The sequence below is a fragment of the Melospiza melodia genome, chromosome 1 (assembly GCF_035770615.1).
Source record: "Melospiza melodia melodia isolate bMelMel2 chromosome 1, bMelMel2.pri, whole genome shotgun sequence".
Lineage (NCBI taxonomy): Eukaryota > Metazoa > Chordata > Aves > Passeriformes > Passerellidae > Melospiza > Melospiza melodia.
In genome coordinates this window covers 79,857,680-79,879,228 of record NC_086194.1, presented here as the reverse complement: position 1 = coordinate 79,879,228, position 21,549 = coordinate 79,857,680, and the positions used below count along the sequence as shown (strand labels likewise).

The 21,549-nt window shown below is 45.6% G+C and overlaps 2 protein-coding genes across 4 annotated transcripts in view; one reads left to right on the top strand and one right to left on the bottom strand.

Annotated features, from left to right (window-relative positions):
• KCNG2 (potassium voltage-gated channel modifier subfamily G member 2) overlaps positions 1–11,722 on the top strand; it is a 53,459-nt gene extending 41,737 nt beyond the window's left edge. For both annotated transcript variants that reach the window (XM_063159484.1, XM_063159481.1), the window contains exon 3: positions 9,364–11,722. In XM_063159484.1, the coding sequence (XP_063015554.1) occupies positions 9,364–10,158 (795 nt within the window). In that variant the 3' untranslated portion in view covers positions 10,159–11,722. The remainder of the gene's footprint in view (positions 1–9,363) is intronic.
• Positions 11,723–15,453: 3,731 nt separating this feature from the next.
• The window catches only part of SLC66A2 (solute carrier family 66 member 2), a 66,076-nt gene continuing 59,980 nt past the window's right edge, over positions 15,454–21,549 (bottom strand). For both annotated transcript variants that reach the window (XM_063159469.1, XM_063159475.1), the window contains one exon: positions 15,454–18,194. In XM_063159469.1, coding sequence (XP_063015539.1) covers positions 17,987–18,194 — 208 coding nt within the window. In that variant the 3' untranslated portion in view covers positions 15,454–17,986. The remainder of the gene's footprint in view (positions 18,195–21,549) is intronic.

Here is a 21,549-nt window from a genome sequence, read left to right as displayed (position 1 = left end):
GAAAATAGACTGTAAAATTATATTAAGAATTTGTTGATCTTTTAATATAATTAATAAGTGAGAGAGACAGGGAGAACAAGACAGATTCTTTTTTTTGGTGTGAGACAAGCTTGAGGAGGAGAAGAAGGAAAGAGGATGCTGGATTTCAGAAGACCACAGTGGTAGGCAGTGTGTATCTGTGAGCACAGCCAGGTGCCACCACATCACCTTTTCCCAGGTATTGGGTAGGTGTGAAAGCCTTGGGAATGCCACTGCTTTGTCACACAGCCCTGTCCCTTTTGGAGGGGTGTGCAGGTGTTCCCATTCCCTGGGGAAACTGTTCAAACTGCACCCAGGTGCCCTTGGCAAGAACTTGGCCCTGCTCTGGTTCTGCAGTTTGATGCTCGTTGGGTTTATAGCCCTCATCTTTATTTCTGCAATTTTGCCCTGTCTGTGAGGACCGGGTGTGCTGCAAGTGCCAAGTGCCATTGCTCAAGCTTTTCCAAGTGCCAACTGAGTATGCCTTGTTTTCAGAGCACTAGGATAGAAAACACAGAAATCAGATTTGCTAAGTTGCAGTGTAACTGGTCTTCTTTATGTGAAAGCTCAGGATCAAGCATTTGCCTAGATTTACAGATACTGGATTTTTAAAAAAAACATTGTAAACTTCCAAGGCTCTGATGTCTCTATCAGAGCTAGAAAATAGAGGGAGCTGAGGAGGAATATTTCTGTTCATATAAAATCAGAGGAAGAGGGGGACACTTGTCAGTAAGGACACTCTCGGTGCTTCATTATTCTCTTGGGGATTATTACTTCCAATTTGAGTGAAAGAAATGGGCCAAACCCAAAAAAAGCATTCTGGAAATCCGGATATAGAAAATTCCAATGTAATTTTAGTCAGAAATACTGAGAACATTGGTGTTTCTAAATTGAAGCTGTTCTTTGGGAGACACCTTTGCTTGTTAAAATCATCATTCTTTTTCCTGCCTCTCTGCCTGTGGCAGTGGCTGATGAACAAATCCTCTGTGCTGAGCTGTCCCTGAGGCCAGGCTGGGCAGGTTGTGCTTGGTCCAAGCACAGAGGGCTGTGCAGGAATCCTGGGCACACCTGGACCCCTGTGTCACCCACGGGTGTTTCCTGCAGACGGGTCAGCTGCAGGGCAAAGACAAGCAAGCCATATGGACTGTGGTCTGTGAAATCCTGCCTCAAATGCCATGGCAGTTGATGAGTTTCAAATACAATACCTTGCTTTCCTGGACCTGTGTCTTCCTGTGTAGCTATTTGTCTTCAGACAGTGTCTCAATGGCACTGAACAATTGCAAAATTGCCAAAGCAGACCCCAGGTACGTAAAAAAAAAAAAACCCCAGGTTTAGAAAATTTGTTCAAGCAAATGGCAGTAAATCTATTCTTGTACATAAAGGTTGTAATTCTCTAAATATTAGTAATAGCCTGCTTATGTCTTACACTCATGCACCGAAAAAAGTTGTGCACCAGCCAGGTGGGGATCTCAGACCCTGAAGGCCAACTCCAGCATCACCAAGAGAGCATTTCCTCTGCCAGCTGGACCTTATGGGCAGGTAGGACTTGGAGGGCTCCTCTGGGGTGAGTGCAGACCCCTGTTCTCATGGGAACTGCATCACACCATCAACCCTCAAAACTGAGATGCTTAAATCTTAAGAAGTCTCTTGTCTTCCCTGTTCTTGCAGAGGGTCTTTTTTGGAACCTCATGTGTCTTCTGGAGTCCAGGTACTGAAAGCTGGTGTAGCTATTTCTTCTCTGGCCAACAGTCTCCTGTCAGTTAGTGAGGGGTTCCCTTTGAAGGTAGCCAGCATAGACCGATCATGTAAGTTCCCTTTCCTTCTCTCTCCTACCTGCCCTGCTGGTTGCAGTTATTCAGCGGACGGTGCTGCCCTTCCAGCCACTCCTGGACCACATCTGCAGAAGATGTTACCCAGGGTGTATTGCTCCTCCTTATGTTGTAGTACAGCCCCTCATTCCTGGTGAGTGGTGTGATCAGAGTGGGAGATAGGAGCAGCTGGCTGCTGGAGCTCCAGTGGTCCCTTAAGCTGCTCCCAGCCACAGTCACAGACTCTGAGGAGCTTTAAGACATTGGATGTCTTGACGCTTGCCCCAGCCTCTCTGGATGAGGTGCTGTGCTTGTTCCTGATAGACACCTGAAAATCAGGCAAGTTGACAGTTTCATAGATATTTCGTGGTCTGTTTTATTCTTTCTGTGTTTCCTGCTTCTTGCTGACTTTAGGTTTTGGTTGCTTTCCATAAAGTAGAGCCAGATAGCATTTTTTTCCCTCTAACAAACACTGTTGCTTTTGGAGAAGTGTGTGCTAAAAACAGGCATAGGCATGAGGAGGTATTAATGAGAGGGCATTTTGTGCATCTGTGGTACTACTTACCTGCTTTCCATTCTTCTCAACAACAGCTCTACTGGGGCAAAATGAGGCAGGATAGTGGACCAAAGAATACATCTGCATGTGTCAGGGGCAGTACATGAGGGAGGTGAGGAAGTGGAAGAAAGCCTTAGGATCACAGTAGGTCTTGCCTGGTAGGTAGGCAGTTGAGTCCCTCATGTCTGTGTCGTTCTCCCCCATTCAGAGCTATATGCCAGATGCATGCAGTCAGCTGTTAAGACATCTGTAGCATTTCCAGGAAAAAAGGTATCAGTTAAACAGGTCTCAAAGCTGACTATATGGCTTAGGAACCTGAGGCCTACTTACAGTGTCTAATTTTGATTGTACAGTTTGGGGCTGAGATGGCCCAAAGCATCAGCTGCTTGTGGATTGAGCAGAGTAACCCAAGGAAGCACAGCTGGTTCCCTCTGCAGCCTCCTGGATCAGGAATGCCATCCTCATGTGTCTCCTGTCTCTGTAGTCTGCAAGGGCAGTCTTAGGCAAAGTCCTCACGTGGTCTTCTCTTCCCTCTCATTGACTCCCAGGCCCTTTGCTGAGATTTCCATGAGCACAGCCATCTGGCTTCACAGTTAGAGGTCAGAGCAGCAATTTGAGACAAATGAAAGGCACATGCAGGTATCTCAGTAACCCCTTGGCTGCATACTGCAAGTGAATAGAACAGCATGCAGTTCCATGAGCTGATTAGACTCTGGCTGGGCATTTTAGCACAGCCTGCAGTTACCTTCTAGCAGCTGCCATAGTCTCTTGCATCTCCCTTGTTCCTGTTGGTGTTCTGTGTTTATTTGCAGCTTCACTGGCAGGATAAAAATGGCAGCCTGAGGGGTTTTGAGAAGTGGTGATTTGGGGCTGTGCTGTCTCAGGATCAAGGGAAATCCAGAGGGGCAAGCAGGTGTAGCTCCTGCCCACCTCCCTGCCCTTTCTCCTCAAAAAAGCCATGTTGTATAAGAGCTATCTTGTGTCCATAACATGCTGCCCAAAGTTGGCAGCAGCCCTCCCCTCACAAGGCACAGGTTACCTTTGCTGGCAGCTGGGCTGAAGATTAAACAAACGAAGCTCCAGTTACAGATCAAAGTGTGGATAGCAAGAAGCAGAGGACTCTTTCATGGCCCTTTGGTGCCTTTAAAAACAGAAATTGCTACTTTGACTTCATAGCCCGCCAGCTTTGAGGACAGGCTGTGCAGTTATGTGAATCATCTTTGCTCGGGAGCACAAGGAACTTTTGGGAGCAGGCTGACCGCGAGTTCAGCCTGACCCCAGCGTCGGTGGCAGCAGCGCTGAGTTACAATCGCCGTGTCTGTGGGTGGTCGGAGCCAGGGGAGCTGCCTGTGCCCAGGGCAGGGCAGGATGCTGCCCTTCCAAGGTCGGGCACATCGCAGGAGTCCTGCGCTTATCCCTGCTGGGAAAATTGTCTGGATGCTTTTGCTAGAAAACCACTTTTCTTCAGAAAATTGCCTTTCATCAGAAAGTGCCAGCGTGAGCAATACCTTAGAGTTTCGTTGGTAAGCCGTCTTTCTGGGAATGTTGCTCTTTTGCTGGAATTTTTCTCAAGGAAGGCTTCTTCATTTTACAATGACAAGAGAGAGCCAATGATCCAGCAGCCAGTGCTCCAGGCGTTCCCACGCACTGGGACGGAGCCAGATGCAAGCTTCCACCCCGCTCTCACAGCAGTAGGAGCTGGGTCTCTCCAAAGCCCAGCAAAGGCTCCAAGTGTTGGGCTGCTGAATAATTGGTACTGGAGGAGTGTCTGTCCTCTGGGTCACCCTGCAGAATGTAGTGGAGGAGTGTCTGTCCTCTGGGTCACCCCGCAGATGTTCATTGAAACTGGCAGCTCAGCCTCCCACCCAAATCCAAGGGGAACACCCTAAGCCTCTGGACTGGGAACTGTCAGCAGACTTGTCAGCAGCCTCAGGGCTGCAGGTCTCTTTGTCTGCAGGTCTCTTAACACAGACCTCTGATGCTGAGACCTTAGTTGCATCAGAATTTCAAGTTCCACACTGTTGTTAAGAAAGAGCTTGATCTGATGTGCACAGAGAAACACTTGAAACGTGTGACCCGAAAGGCTCAAGTAACAAGGGGCAAGTGGACGTGTACAAAATATCATTTTAGAAATGTCATGATTTTCAAGCTTATGTAAGTACTTTTGTATGCAATGCCTCTCATGTTGGAGTTTCTTTTTTCTTAACATATAAATTTGACAGTAAGGGAAATCTCACTGTAGGGTCAAAGTGGGCAGCATTGAAACTTCTTCCTTCAAAGTGCCGCGGAGCTGCTGACCTCACAAAAAAGTGCATGAAAAACAGTACAAGAACTGGAGCAGTTAAAGGTGATCTGGCTTTTGACATCTTGTAATGCAGAGGGATTAGAAGACGGTGTCAAAGCCTGCAAGAGTCTAAGGAATAGTCACAATTTCTTCCCAGGAGACCAGAGGAAAAGGCAGGGCCGAGAAGTCACACAACACACAGTGGAGAATTTTTGTGGGGCTCAGTACAGGGTTCAGTACAAGTGAAACGGACCTGGCAAGCCAAACCAAAATGTTTCTGAAAGATGTCTGCCACTTTTAGACAGACCATACAGAACAATGAATACAGATGGATTTGAACTCCAGTGACACCAATTTTCCTTTTTGTAATTTTCCTTTTGCCAAAGGAACTTTTGGCAAAGAAAACGTTGCTCCAGAAGAAAGATGCCATGGTTGGCTTTTTGACAGCAAATTTCTGTAGATCCTAATGAAGGAGACTCACTTTAATTTGACTGCATAGAATTACTCACTGATGTCTTTCTTATTTTCTTTTCTTGTTCCCTGTGTTGATATTGGTATATAGTCCCCAAATTCTGTGCAACTGCAGATAATTTCCCATACTCAAGAAATTTTTGCACAAAAAAGAAACCCAAACTACTCATGGTTTGAAAGAAACAAATGTACACAGATAAACAAATATATACACTTTGTGAAAAACAACTGTTTTCCCTGCAGCTCAATTTCATCACTCTAAATATGAAAAAGTAGCAATAAAACTGTATCCATTAGATTACAGGGTGAAGAAATTTTGTTACTTGGTATGAGGGAGAGCTGTTTTGCTTATAAAAAGTAAAAAGCAGTGTGTAGTTGTTAATGGACATGTTTATGGCCACAGGCTGGTATAGCTCAATCTTTTTTGAGAACATACAGATTTGATGAAGACCTATTTTGGGCAGGATGCCCTATTCTGTTAGGACTTGTTTTTCTTGTGTTCCAATGGCTGATTAATTCCTGATTTTATTTTTTTTTCCATCTGTGAGTGTGCCTTTCTGAGAATTTTTGCTTTGTTTTCTTGAACGGAAAAACCTCAAAAGCCCAAACAGAATTTCAGCATCCATTTGGACTGGAAAACAAAGTTAGAAGGTTTAGAAAGCAAAACTTGCCCTTTTTTTTCATTTTTAACCAATACTGTAGTCAAGCAGGAAAAAAAACAGCAAGGAAAAGCAGCTGCAACCGAAAGAAATTAAGTGCAAAGAGTATGAAATACAGTTTTGAGTTGCTGTTTTTTATAACATTTGAGGACAATAATAGGACACACCTAGATGATGTTGAAACATGGTCCAAGGGATAGGAAGACATTTAATTAGAGGAAAAAAGAGACCTCTGGCAGGTTGATTGACACACAGATCTGTTTTCTAAAAGCATGTTCAGACCCTCTTATTCTTAGGACAGCCTTTGGACAGAGCCTGGCTTGTTTAGATAGTGTTGGTTAATAAGGATACTGAGCAAGTTGCTGAAGATAATTATGCATTTGCTGGAAGGGGGGATTGTTTCATCCTGTTGAAGTGAACTCTGTGTAGTAAAACATTATCACTCCACTGTACTGAAAGTAAACATTTCAAATTTCATATTATTTGTCAGCTGTGGAGAGTGGGAACAGTGGAAAAAAGCCAGGGCCCAGCCTCCGCTCTGGATGGAGGAAATTTCATCTCCTCATTATCTTGATGGGCAAAGATGCAGCTTGGTTCTGCAGTGCTGGATCATCTGAGCTCCAGATTCCACCAGGCTTCTTGAGCTTGGCTGAAGAAATGTTGCCAGGCTGCTCCCCCACTTGCGTTTGGGATGTAGTTTGTAGAAGTAGAAGATTGAAGACATAAATAGCAATGTTTTAGGTCTGTGAACCTACAGGAGATAAACATGTCAGAGTGTGGGAGAGCAGACAGGATCTTCCAAAAGTCATCTTCCCTGGTAGCCCATTCATGAGGAGTAATCTTCACTTCTGTTTTCTCCTGCACCAAAACTCACACACAAAAGCACTTTGGCAGTCTCCTTTCCATATGCAACTAATAGAAATTGCTGGGGGAATTAGGTGCCAAATTAGCTGTAGTTTTATTTTAAGGCTAAATTCCCCATAGGCTTCACTGACTTTCCCAAAACTTTTAGTGGCACAAAAAGTCCATATATTTGCATCAGAGTCCAGAACGCTTCCTGCCAGACAGGGCTCTGAAGGCAAGGTGCAACCTGGTTTCCATAGGTGGTGATCCAAGTAATGGTGCACCTGTCAGAGAAACCAAATTTGCACATTTGGGTATTCATCTTGTCATTGCTGTTGCTTTGCTCCAGCCATAGCTGTTCTTGTCTGGATTATCATTCTCACACCACAACCTGAACCTGAAGAGCACCTGCAAGGATGGGGTGAAGAGCTGCAAATCACCTCCAGAGACTGCCCTTAGGTGTGAGATCAAGCATATCCTGATGAGAGATTCCCAGGCAGAAGAGTTCTGGGACAATATTGGTCTGGGGGCTGGTTTCTGGGTCATAAGGAGAGAAATTACAGTGGTACAGGCAGAGTCCTTCCACTAACCTTGTGAGCTTTGTCTCTGGCTCACAGAGCCAGATTTGTGTTGTGGTGTGAAAGCATCTTGATTCTGTATTTGATAGGAGAGCCTGACAGCATAATTATCCTGTGATAGGAGGAAAGCTCCTAGAAACAAAATCTTATATCCTATGTATTATGCTTGTGACAAAAATACTTACTTATGACCAAATTAGTTTGGTGAGGCAGATATAAATTAAGCTCCTTCTGGTGTTCACACAAATCAAAATTTGGAATTTAAAGAGAGGCTATCCTGGTACTATACTGGTAAAATAAGATTATCATTCCTCCCTGCAATATGCTTAAAATCCTTACAGTAATTTCAATAGGACAAATAATTTTTCTCTCCATGTCAGCATGACCCCCTGGGAAACAGGGGGAGGTACATCATGTGCCAATTGAAAGTGGAATACGAAATGAAAAACACAAGGCATCACAATTTTTATTGTGGTTACTGCAAGGACCATAAATCCTGGCTCTGAGGATTCCTTTTCACATCTGTTTTTCTTGTTGACATCTCTTTAGTTATTGTCTCAATCTCTTTTTAAGTGTAAGATGTGCAGGGTGCCTCAGCGTTTTGATTGTCATAGTGAGGTAACCCAAGGCTTTGCATTCATGTGGTGACGCTGCTCTCACTGCTGGCAGTGCAACAGCCCTTGAAGCATATCCAGTCCCTCCACATTTTGGGGAAGGCTGCAGTTAGTGAAGAGGGCAAAAGTCTCATCATCAGTCTCTTGTGGGCTGCTTTCTTTCCAAACAGGGAAAAAGCCTGCGCATACACACTTCAAGAGGGATGAAGTTAGGATGTGGTGCTGTGCATTAAAAATTTCCCTGGCTCTCTGGAGCAAGACTCCCCTAGCTCAGTATGTGAGCAGAGCTGCTATAGATGTGCCAGGTTCTCAGCTTCTCCAGCGGTGAAATGGGAACCAGCTTGACACAGCTTTGCCATTCTCAGCTGATGTTTTATTGCTGTAATTTGGTATAGGCAAGTATAACAGGGTTGGGAATTGGGACCTAATACCTGTTGCATCCAGTAGGAGTCACATACCCCACTAGCATGGATTGACTCCTTACAACAGTTTCACAAACTGTTCAAACTGGCACACTGAGTAAATATACACTTCCCCTAATAAGTATATATTTGCCTTCCACACAAAGCCCCCAGAGCATTCACACTTTTATACAAGCATTTACAGAGGAAAGAGCACTAGCCCTATAACTGTCCACATCAAAATCTGTTTATTTAGAGAAGCTGTTTATTATTCAGCTGGAGGTACCAAGAGTGATATAGCAGAGAATTGCCACAGTATTAACAGCTGAGGAGTGGCCATCACCAGCATTATTGTTTATTGCCTTTCCAGGGCTCTGAGGCTTGTTTACAAGCATCATAACTAAAGAGCCAGAGCTCTCTTTATTTGCCACCAAGTGAGCCTGCAGGGAAGAGCAGGGGAAGAAAGCTTGGGGAAGGCATTGTGGTCACTAGTTGTTACAGGTGCAGTAACTAAAAACACTTACCTCTCCAGAACCCACTCTATCCTGTGGTATTTTTTCTTTCAGAAATGCCTACATTTCTCAGTACTTTATATAAGTGTTTGACTGTAAGGCTGTGCTAATAAATGTTCACCGGAATATAAAATATGTACTGTATTTAGTGAATAATAGATTATAGATTAATCTAAGCATATCACATAAAATGCTGTAGGTGTTTATGAGCCATTAGTAAGCAATTTATTATTGATCAGGAAGGGACGGAAGGATAACATATTTATTACAACCCATGAATCCTGTATTAATCCTTTTGAAAAGATGTTAAAGTCTTGGTTAGAAATGAAGTGCGAGCCACTGGCTTTTTAGCAGTAGGCTCTCTGGCCAACAGCTGATAAGATCACACCACATTCTTGACAGCTTTGAGACACTCCAGAGCATTGTTGACCTGTCCCGTAGTCAAACATGTAGCCTTTTGTTTTAGTACCTCTCAAAGCCGTAATTTTGATTTGGTACATCACAATTTACATCAATTTCACGTGATGCTTTCCTTTAAGAGCTGACACTCTTTTTTTCACTCCCCAGCTAAATCTGTTTCTTCCCTCTTCTATGTGTTTCCCACTCCTCTTCTCCCCAGGGTGAATGCTCACGGAAGTGCTATGACATCTTTGTGCTGGAGACGGTGTGTGTGGCGTGGTTTTCCTTTGAGTTTCTGCTGCGATCCATCCAGGCAGAAAACAAGTGTGCTTTCCTGAAAACCCCGCTCAACATCATCGACATCCTGGCCATTCTGCCTTTCTACATCTCTCTCATCGTGGATGTGGTTTCCACAAAGAACAGCAGCAAGCCCGGCGGGGGAGCCGGGAACAAGTACCTGGAGCGCGTGGGGCTGGTGCTGCGCTTCCTGCGGGCACTGCGCATCCTGTACGTGATGCGGCTGGCGCGGCACTCGCTGGGGCTGCAGACGCTGGGGCTCACCGTGCGCCGCTGCACCCGCGAGTTCGGGCTGCTCCTGCTCTTCCTCTGCGTCGCCATGGCCCTCTTCTCGCCGCTGGTCTATCTGGCTGAGAGCGAACTGGGAGCCAAGCAAGAGTTCACCAGCGTCCCCAGCAGCTACTGGTGGGCCGTGATCTCCATGACAACGGTTGGCTACGGGGACATGGTGCCTCGCAGCATCCCCGGACAGGTGGTAGCCCTGAGCAGCATCTTGAGTGGGATTTTGCTGATGGCTTTCCCAGTCACATCCATCTTTCATACCTTTTCCCGTTCCTACAGCGAGCTGAAGGAGCAGCAGCAGCGAGTAGCCAGCAGGCAGGTGCGCCAGAGGCAAGAGAACACCGAGCTCCTGGGTGGTGACAGTACAGGGCGGCTCAGTGCCACATTCCCGCCAAGAGCTGGTGAGCAGGAGGGTCAGACCTTGGTGCACCAGTAAACCAAGAGAAGTTCTTGACCCTGAACAGCTGAGGACATAACGTTGGCAGGCCAAGAAGCAGCGGACAAGGGAGGTCAGTTCTGCAGGAAGAATGCCATGAACTGCATAAATGAGGGGCAGACAAACACAAGGTTTCTCTAAAGACCAACTGCTGATCTTAAGGGACCTCTGAAAAGTACCCCTACAAATTCTACCAAGTACAGCTCTGCTCCATTGCTTTTCTTAGGGCTTTTCTATTGAGCAAGTATTTTTGGGTATGCCCAAGGAGCAGCCATTGAACATAGCCAGCCAGCAGAATGTAGTGTGAAGCACAGCCCATGCCACGTGCCATGTGTCACAGCAACCAGCATGCCACCTCCTCCGGGCCCTGCTCAGTGGCAGGGCTGAGCAAGGGGCTCCCCGTGCTGCGACGCCCCACAGCACGTTTGTTTTGGCAGCACCACCAAGGAACACAAACGTCAGACAAGCCAAGGGGCGAGGGCAAGAGAAGGGCAGAAGCATTCCTTCAGCTTTACCAGGGGCTTGCTTTTGTCTTCTACAGATGAAGCAGCACAGCAAGAGTGCTGGCAGTGCTGCCAGCTCTGAATTGTGTGTGAGCACAGTTTGCATTATTTAGCAGAGATGCATATTTACCATCCTAAGCTTTATATCTTACTTAGTCCCATGACAGAAATATACATACAAAAAATCTTCCTGACTACAGTACTGAATGTTAACTTGGTTATTTTTCCTTTGCTAAGAGTCAAATATTAAAAATACCATGACAAATGATGACATTTCTCCACTTTCTGTTAACTATTTCCATCTCTTGTGTATTGAGAAATGTGTTTAACAGGCAACTGAACCAGTCTGAACTACATGTAGCTCAAGAAGGGGAGGGTGATGTTGAACCAGGAGCAATTCCCAGCTCTGCACAGTTGTCCTCAGTGGTGATGGCTGCACTGAGTGCAGTCGTGCGCAGACAGGAGTAGGGGAGCAGGACAAACCCAGTGAAGCCAGCAAGACACCATCAGTGGGCTCAGCCCAAGCTACAGTGCAGCAGCTGTGCTCTGCCTTAGGAGTAGCCTTTTGGTTTTGCCCTTCTACAGAGAAAAAGACAATCCTGTCATTAGAACAAGTGTTCTGGCTCTTCTTTCTCATTCTCAAAGGAATTAAGTCACTATAAAGGGAAATTAATCATATGGTGGCATCTGCATGTTTGCTTATTGATGCCAGCCCCATGCATGAGCTTTCCCTGGCAGAGCTGTGTAGCTGTTCCAAGTCAGGATGCTGTGTGGGTCTTTCAGTGCTCCTATAGGTGGGATGTGGTTAGGGAATGGAGGGAGATGGAAGCCAACAGTCTCTTGTACCTACACCCTTATTTGTACTAAAGCCATGCAGTGTCACCCTCCATATTCTCCACCCACCAGGAAGGGAACAAAACCTGATGTACTGAAGATGGGATTTGTCTGGTCTGTTGTTTGGGTTTTTTTTTTTTTTTGCCTCAACATATGTCGTAGAACTAATCCTATGTTACCAAACTCTCCTATTAAGCCATTCCTTATAGGAATGAAGCAAGGGAAATGGAAAAGTTACACTTTATTTTAATAAAAATATAAAGCTTTGTTGCTGACTCTGTGTCTGATGATTTGGGTGTGGAAGGAGGTGGTGTTTTGCTGTGCTGATGTGAATTAACTCGTGTTACTTGCTGCTGAGCACTGCAGGAGATGGAGGCAGCAAAACTGAGCCCCCCTACCCTGCAGGATGCACCTGGCTCAGCAAAGCCCCAGCTGTGTTGAACTGCAGGCAAACCAAACGCAGGGGCCCACGCCAGGGTTCTGCCCATCCTTCATGGCCCAGCAGCGCCGGGAACACAGCTCCTTGTGCTAGAGAGGAGGGCCAAGGGCTGATGGTGCCTGGGCTGACTCAGACTCCTGGCAAAGCAATGCCAGCAATGGGTTGCTGTGACTCATGAAAGATTTTAATTTATTGGGGTTTTTTTATTCCCAGTGCAGACATTTCTTTCATTAAGGATTATTAAGGTCTGACATCAGGGATCCAGCTTTGGAGCCAGCTGACTGCAAACCAGCGAAGGGAGCAGTGGCTGGGGGACAGTGTGGCCTCGTGCTGAGGAGCAGCACTGCATCTTCTGGTGGCATTCAGATGCTCAGTCTTAAGGTGGCACCTGACAGGCTCACTAGGTGGACTCAGAGGTTCACTCCTCATGGTGATTTGGCTCATGCACACCAGGTGTGCTTCATGCACCGTCTCCAGTGTGAATGAAGCGACCATGGCTAGTGCACGTGGAAGGTGCAGAATGCATCTCCTTGAGGTGGTGAAGCCCAAAAACTGCAAGCACCCTTACCTAACTACTAGAAAAGCCATGCTGGAGTTGACATCCTTGCAGAACAAAGAGTTTCATACTTGCAGTGCTAGCAAATAACCATGAATCAATGCATCTTTTGGCTTTGAAGCATGAAAAAAACAGTGCTGGGACAGCAAACTGCAGTTCAGCAGCTGTGAAGAAAAACAGACTGATGACACATGCCATATTGCTGCTGTTCTCCATCAAGTTGCTATTGTCCTACAATAGTGAGATCTTGGTATTTTTCAAAAGGCACATAATTAATTCCAGCATGCACAGAGTTGTAATAAAGTGACAAAACCCACTCATTGTCTCCTAGTCAAAGCCTGGCTTTTAATAAAATTTAATTTTATCTATTGGGATGGCAGATGAGGAAACAAATATAAACCAGGAACCTTTCAAACAAATTATTTTTGGAAGCTATATAAAGTTGTGATGCACACATTGCCAGACATAAAAAACACTCAGAGGAGAATAAATTTCACCCAGGGCAGCCGTTGTTATGGGTGATGCTTATTGCTTTTGATCAGCTGCTGGAGAATGTTGGTTTTGTTGTGTATAGTGGTTGGAGTTTTTTGACACTGCACACAGATGATTTTAAGGCCATTTATCTCTAACTATAATAAATGCCACACTGCTGTCTGCTGGCACACCACTACCACCAGGTAGTAATACCTGTTTCTTTGAACAGCTAAGTGCTTCATGATTGTAGCACACTAGTTTTGCCTCAAGGAAAAAGAAAAAAAGGAAAAAAAAATTTCTCTCTCTTATATGGGATAAAGACTCAAAACGTGAGCAAAGACGTCTCTTTTACCATGGTGGATGTCCACCTACACATACACCTTGGTGGCAGCATGCATGGATCTAGACCTACAAATTCTGGCAGCTGGCAACACCAGTCATGAAAACCACAGCTTAGGAGAGTTAAGGATGTGTTAACTGGTAAAGGGACAGAGCCAAAGGGAATGGCACAAAGTCAAACATAACTTCAGCTCATACAGCACATGTGCACAGCCACCTCTATGGCACAGTTAAGAAAAAGCAGTAATGTAACGAAAAATGTGATGCCGGTGTCATCTCCTCAGCTGTGAGCCTGACAGAGGCTGCTGTCCCACACTGCTGAGGGCAGAACACGCACAGGCCATGGCAGCCTCACAGCAGATGCTTCAGGGGGCAAAGGTTCCTTGGCACCTACAAGCCACAGCCTTAGAGGACTGTGAAGCCTGGGCATGGAAGAGGACAGAGGCACATGGAAGGGCTGATGGGTACAGAAGTGCAGTGTGGTGCTGCTGGCCCATCTGTGGCTGAGTGAAGCCCCTCAGTCTCCCAGCCAGCACCTACCAGAGCCAAGTGCACATAAGCCGGGACACAGAAGGGCAGGAGGGGGCTCTGAAATGCTGTGTTTGCTGTCAGTGCATTTCTAGATGCTGACATCCCCTTGGGACTGGCTGCTTTACAAGGCTGTTTACAGGAAGACCTGCCCATGCCCCAGGGTGACCCTCACATTATGTTCTAGTCCCCACCTTTTATTTACTGCTGTTGGCACAGGTATCCAGGAAGTGTTTATTTATTGGCACACTGCTCGCTCTCATATTGGTGTCTTCTTTCTTACAGAAAGCCTCCAACAAAGCTACACTTGTCAGTCAGGTCCTTGAAACCTGCTTGGCTCTCGAGCCTGAGGATCACAATCAGATTTAACAAACAGAACCTGTGGGCCCATTTTTGCTTCATAACCAGTACCAAATGTGAGCTTTATTTTATGTCTTAAATTTTTTTTAATTGCACCTAACTGCATGCATCTCAAACATCTAACCATGAAATTTCTCCCTCCCTGGAGTCACAGTGCAGACCACTGACTGCCATGCACAGCAGAGGGAGAGATTTGCCCTGAGGGAGGCCTGGGGCAGTGCTGGGCTGGTACAGCACCCAGAGATGGGGTTCCCCATTGTTTCCTTTGGGGCCAGTCCCACCACTGGCTGCCCCACAGTGAATGCCAAAGCAGCAGCCAGTAATACCAGCACTGGCTGGGAGAGAGGGTGCAGGCACTGCAAGTGTTGATCAGGCTTGACTGCTGTGAGAACTGCTTGGATCTCCACTACCAGCAGACTGCAAGTGAACAGGCAGGACTTACTCCCCACCCTCATATTTCTCCTCCTTTCCTACCCATTTTGCTGATTTACCTTCATGTTTTGATTTTCCTTCTATCCCTTCCCTTCAGGAGTATCACCTTTCAAACCCTTATTTGAGCAAGCTCAGTCTGCCCCACATCTCCTCTCGCCCTGCCCAGCCCTCTCTCTTACACCTGCAGCCCTCTCCCCTCCCCAGCTCCCCTTCTGCAGCTCCTGCAGCATGGCACACAGCAATAGCAAACCACCTCTCCATGCCAGAGCAGCCCAACATCCTGGATCAGCCCAACAGCCTGGCAGGATCCAGGAGGTGCACAGCAGCTGCAAGGCTGCTCCTGACAGCCTTGGCTTGTTTTCCCATCCAGAAGGAACAGGGAGGGTGGCTAAGACTTCTCTTAGAACAGTAGCTGGCCATGAGATGACAGACTCAACATCCTCATCTTCTGTGCAGAGGCTGCCAAGAGCACATCCCTCATCTGTATCCCATCTTCAACTTCATTCTGCAGCCTGCATGATACAGGGTCCCTTTAAAGCTATGTAATAATCTGTTAGCAATTTGGTTTTTACTGTGAGCATTGCAAACACAAGTTATGTGGTCTCAATGGTTAAATTTACCCTGGTATGTACTGAAGAGCAGGGAACAGAAATCCAGAATCCCTGCTGTGCATCATGACATCAAGAAAATTTCTGCCTTGTGCTTACTCACCCATCAGAAGGAAAAACCATGCTAGTTATTTGTATCTACAATGCTCCTGACAAGAAGATTTATAGGAAGAGTTAAGAAGCACACATTTTGTACCTGAACAAAACAAAGCAACTCTGCAATTTTTATATAATAGGTAATTTTTATTAAAAAAAACATTGCAACTGACAGAAAAAATCAAGTCCGTGAAATGTGCCATACATTCAAAGAGAAGTATTTAAAGAAAGCGATTTCTTATTCTCTGAGGTGATCATTGAAACAGATACTTCCTGACAATTAGAGAACAAAACAAAAGTTCTGTAACACTTTGTCCCTAAATACCTTGTAAGAAGTTCTAGAGTTCCTGGCCAAGAGTCCTACTTGCTAAATGCCACATACAGAAGATGACTTAGACATGGTTTCACTGGCTTCTCTTCCAGCATTTGCTGCTGTGGTGTAAATGAGACTGATCCACAGAGCTCGCTGGTTTAGGTACTGGTGACAGACTCAAGAATCCACCCAAGGAAGAATCCCAAAAGGAAAAAGCAGAAATTGTTTTATCCTTTTATCCTCAGTAATATCTGTAGTTCAAAGCCAAAGAGGTGGCCAAAAGTGTGCACTCCCAGTGAAGCTGTAACATACCAAAGTAAGTTTCTTATGAACCAGAAATTTCTTGCATCCCTGTTTTGCAGAATATTAGAAAAAGACCACCAAATACAAAAATCTTACCATTACAAGTTATTAAAAAAAAAACCCTTCAGACAATTAAAACACACAACAAAGTGTTTGTTTTCTAACAGTAGAAATACAATCCTCATTAAAGCAGCATACTGGAGAAGCCAGTTGTTATGTTTTCAATTAAAAAAGACAAAAGCCCAGATGTTCTTGTAGCACAACCAGAACATTGGAGAAAAGAGAGGAACAAAACATTCATAGTCTGCCATGCTGAGTACATTGTCTTTGTAAGGTCACTTCAGGCCTAGAAGAGTATGGTATTGAACAAAGAGCAGGGAGTCAGTGCCTGGGCACAGTGTGACTCCCCTCCACTGGACAGTTTGCCACCAATTCAGACAGTCCAGACTCAAATTGTGAGGTTCCCAAAGAAAGCACGGTAGGGGAGTTATCTGACTTACACACTGAAGTCATCAAACCTCATACTTGCTGCCACTGCTAAGAAAACAGAAGCTCTTGGGCTATTCTTAGAGAAAAAATGATTCTGAAAAATCTGTCCAACACCTTGCCTGTGGCCAGACAGGACTCACCCAGCAGAGGGAGGAAGCCTCATGAAGGCAGCAGCACAGGCACAGCTGTTCCTGGGACCGAGGGCATTGCTACGGCCTCCTCACATCACCTGGGGCAGGTTCATGACAGCAGTGTCACAATAGGAGCCCAGGGGCTTGGTCACAGCCCCACGGGTCCACACCACCAGAGTTGCATGTCACAGACAGAGTACGGTGACCTGTGCTGGCTAATGGCCTTTAGAGACAACATCTACATGAACTCTGCTCTTTTAGTCCCTCTCAGTACAGCCTGCTCATTCTTCTAAAAGAGAAAAACCTCTTCTTTAAGAGCTCAACAGTTCACAACAGTAAAAGAAAAACATGGACCCCTTCCTTGTTGGGCCAATGCAGGAAACACCCCAAAACATAACCTGGCTCTTGTTTGGCATTTAACAACATGAACACGAATCTCAGCCTCAACAAATCAAGCTGTCAGATGCTGGTCCTACTCCAGGGGATTCAGCTTGTTCCTCCATCTCAAACTTTTTCATTTCTGAGTCAATGAAAGTGGACCTGCTTCTATCTTTGTGGCTCAATCACATTGAGAAATACTTGCCTGGCAATACTGGCAATGCCCATTGCTGGCCGCTCGGTTTGGGAAAGACCCTACATCCCAGCTGTGTCCTGTGCACAGCTGCAGGGGCACACCCCACAGTTTCAAAGCACGAGTACCTAAGTTTCCAGAAATCACCTGCTGGCTCCTCCTTTTGCCTGGATGTTTGACTGGCTGTGCCAGCTCTAGACATGACTCCAGCACCATCAGACCCCCTCCACCATCTCCTCCATGTGTCCTGCAGCAGGGATGAATATCTGCTGACTCTTTAGCTTTACAGCATCTGTGGTCGGCACATTTCTGGCTGCTCACCTCTTTGCAGGGCCTCCCACCCCCACCTTCTCTCACCAGACATCCTTATAGGGAAAAGAGAAAGCTCCTGGATTTGCTCTTTAATACTGCTTCCTCCATCATGGAGATACTGAATGCTAGTATATGCCACAAACCTCCTGCCAATATACAGACTTTATATTTTATAAATAGGTAGAAGTTTCAGACAAAATATCCTATAATTTCTGTGGTGTAACATTTTTAAATAGCATTAAAAACACAAACCATCCAGCCCTTGTGATTATATATACAAACATTTGTGAATTAATAAGGCTCATAGGTACATATGCAAAAATAAAGTGCCCCTCCCCCCACCAAGAAACAGTTCTGTACAGCTAATCTGAAAACAGAGCAAGTTATTTAACATAGAACCTCCAAGGCTGGACGTGCAGCCGCGTTTTCCATCCTTGTTCTCATTTCTGCTTTCAACTTGGCAACACAGGAGTATTTACAAGTGGAAGAAGAGATGCCATGGCTGACTCTGCTGACCTGCAATCTGCCCAGCCAAGTTCCTCACAGGGCCTTGGTGCTGGCTGGGTGTGCAGCGTGGGACACGGGCTTCTGAGGGTAGTGGCTGTACAAGTAAACCTGCAAGAGGATAGCGATGTCCACAAATACCTGCAGGAGTCCACAGATGGAGAACTGGAAAGGGGCCTGATTCAGGATGAAGTAAACAGTCTTGAATGTGTCCCCACTGGTCCACATCAGCACCATCTTGATACTAAAAGACAGAAGAAAGGGAAGAGTGTTTGCTGAGAACTTGGTTTTGGATTAGACCTGCTGTGCCAGAGGATCCCACCTACTGCAGGCAGGATTTACAGCCAGCAGTGGGCTGGGACTCCCCTGGACAGGGGCAGCCTAGCTGAGACAGGCAGCACTGCCCTTGAAAGGGAGGATCAAACTCTCTGCTCCACAAACTGCAGCACTCTTATCTCAGCAAGCACAGCTCCAAACACCTGTGGCTATGAAGGTATCAAACATTTTCAAATCTCCAGCTAGGATATTTGACTCAGTGGTGCTCTGTAAACATGGCTGCCACACACTGACAGCATTGACCACAGACCAAAGTAAAACAGTGCATGGAAAAGAACAACAATTCATCCCAGAAGTTACTTCTTGTGTGTGCCATTCTGTGCTCATGCAAGGTAAAGTAACACACACATTGCTCTCTCATGCATGCATGCTTTCAGCATCTGCTGAAACAAACAAAACAGATAGAAGAAACCACTTCTTACTGCAGAAAATGCCTAACTAAAAAAAGCAGACAGACAGATTGTCCAGTAATACAGAAAGAGGAAAAATTACATGCCTGCAGCTGTTACTGGAAGGATGAACAGCACTAGGGATTTTTATCAAGGACACAGATCAAGAGCAATGCTCAAAGTTCCTTTTAATAACAAACTTGCTTTTATCTTGCTCTTCTGCTAAGCATTTCCTGTCCTGTAGTCCAGCTCCTGCTCCCCCACATCATGAGAAACTCTGGGGAATAGAAGCAATTTCTTCAAACAGACCAAATTATTTTCAGTGTCCTCAACAAAATGTGAACAACCAAACCTGGAAGGCTGTTTCTGAGCTTCATGCACTTTATCAAGAGAGCTTTTTAAGCAGCTGGATAAGCAGCACTGGACAAAAGCTTTGTAGTTCACAGTATGAGCACCGCACATGATTTGTCATAATTACAAGCAATTTACATTTTGCCAGCACAGACTCCATCACACACAGTCAGGCCCATGCAGCAGGGCAGGACTTAATGTTCATTTTTCAAACACTCAGGCAGGAGCTCACAGGATTTGTGTTTTGGGCACAAGCACATAATGCAATTGCAAGCCAAATGCTGCAGCCCATTCTTTCCCCACATGGGAAGGGTGGACAAAGCATCAGTTTGTACAGCCCCATCACACCACAGAAACAGGAGCCTTTTCTAACTTGGGTCCTGTGGCCCAGAGCATGAAACAGGTCTACAATCAGGACCTTCCACAGAATCTATGTGGAACTGCAAGCAAGGATATGGGGTTAAGCGAGCAGTCATTCCTCACCCACAGTCATTCTAAAAATGTAAGTAAATAATCAGAAAAAGAAAAAAAAAACTGCTGAACTCTACACATCATTTGTGCTCGGTGCAAACAGCCTGCACCACCTGCCCTGTGCATGTTGCCAGTCACACCAAGTCACCTTACATCACACTTACAGGATGTTTATAGATGCAGGTGGTGGTCAAGGAATGATTGAGATTTTAATTAGGAAAGCAATAAACTCTGAGGGTAATAAAACTGGCACCTTGCTTGCTGGCAGTCAGTACTTCTCCTCCTTTGATTTTAAGTATATTAGTGTTTGCTGGGCAATTGACCACAATTTAATTGTGGATCTGTCCTGGCACAGCTAGGTACCCTCACTAAAAGCACATGCTCAACCAGGCCGATCAAACTAACCGCTCACTGTTGACAGAAGGGCAATTCAGAGATACCATGAGATAGCTGAATAGGAATTTAACAAACATCCTAAAATTACAAAGGATATTTGTCACTCATTCCCAATGGAGAAAGCCAGCAGGGTTTTTTTGAGCAGAGTTAACCTCCTTAAAGAAAGAACAGTCAATCACTGAGGAAAACTTCAGGACACCTGCAGTTCAGCAGCACCCCAGGAGCCAAGCACACCTCTAACTGTGTCACATGCCGTGCCAGGCTTGCCAAAGCAAGTTTTGCTCGAAAGCAAGTTTGCTAGGAAGCCACCTGTGAACTCAACATTCTGCAACACCAGCTGGAAAACTGGTGCATGTTCTGATAGCCTCTGCACGTTCGAGATCCCACACTCCAGCTCACACATCTGACTCTCAAGGACATCATCATCATGCCTGGAGTTCTCACTAGGAAATGACAACACTCCACACACATGAAAATCTCAACTTGTCCTTGACAAAAATGATCTTAAAAATGATACAGGTAGTTTAAAGAGCTAATGCCACTGGTCTGTGTATCAAAAAACATACATCCTATTCTGTCCAGCTTGGACAAAGAACCAGAGAAAACCTGCAAATCATCAAGGTAAAACGCAAATAAAATACAGAAAATGCTTGATATCCCACAACAATCAGTCCTGCAGCTGCACCAAGGTATTCTCAGGGCTGATGCAAAGTAGTGACTGTGGAGTGCTGGCCGCCCTCCCAGAGGAGGATAAAAGGAGCACATCCAGCAGGGACCAAAAGGTGCATGGGGTAATCACAAAGAGCTTAGCAAGAAAATGGGAACAGTGTCATGCAAGAGGAGAGAAAAGGCAATGAAGGGCGATAGAGGAAAGCAAAGGAGACAGGAGAGGAGCCAAGAGGTTGGTCCTTGATGAGAAGAGGATAGAAAAAAGAGACTGGAACAGAACAGGGAATTATAGGAACTGAAGAGAAATGGAAACTTGGTACACAAGTCCTTGAAAATGATCTGAATTTGGGGTAGACAGTTTGTATGGCAAGGTTTTGGTAGCAGGGGCCAGGGAGGCAGGCTACAAAGTGACTTCTGTGAGAAGCTGCCTGAATCTTTCCCTACATCCAAGAGAGCCCATGCCAGCTGGCTCCAGATGCACCTGCCACTGGCAGTCTGAGGCCATCAGTGACAGTGGTAGCACTTCTGGGATAACATATTTAAGAAAGGGGAAAATACTGCACTGCCGAGCAGCCAGCTGAGAGGAGTGAGAACATGTGAGTGGAACAGCCCCGCAGACCCCAATTACGTGAAGCACTGTCTCCCTGGCAGGAACTCCAAATGGAGTAGGGAAAGAGCATGAAGAGGACAGAACAGCAAAAGCAACATGTGATTAATTGTCCCTCTGTGCCATTTGTAGGGAGAATGCAGAGAAGATAAAATAAAATTGAGCTTGGGAAGAAGGGAGAGGTCTGGGAAGTTGTTTTAAGATTTGGGTTTATTTCTCATTATTGTACTCTGATTTTGATTGGCAATAAATTAAATAATTTCCTTGAGTGGAGTCTGTTTTACCTGTGATGGTAACTGGTGAATGATTTCCCTGTCCTTATCTCGACCCATGAGCCTTCTGTTGTACTTTTCTCTCCCCCTGTCCAGCCGAGGAGCAGG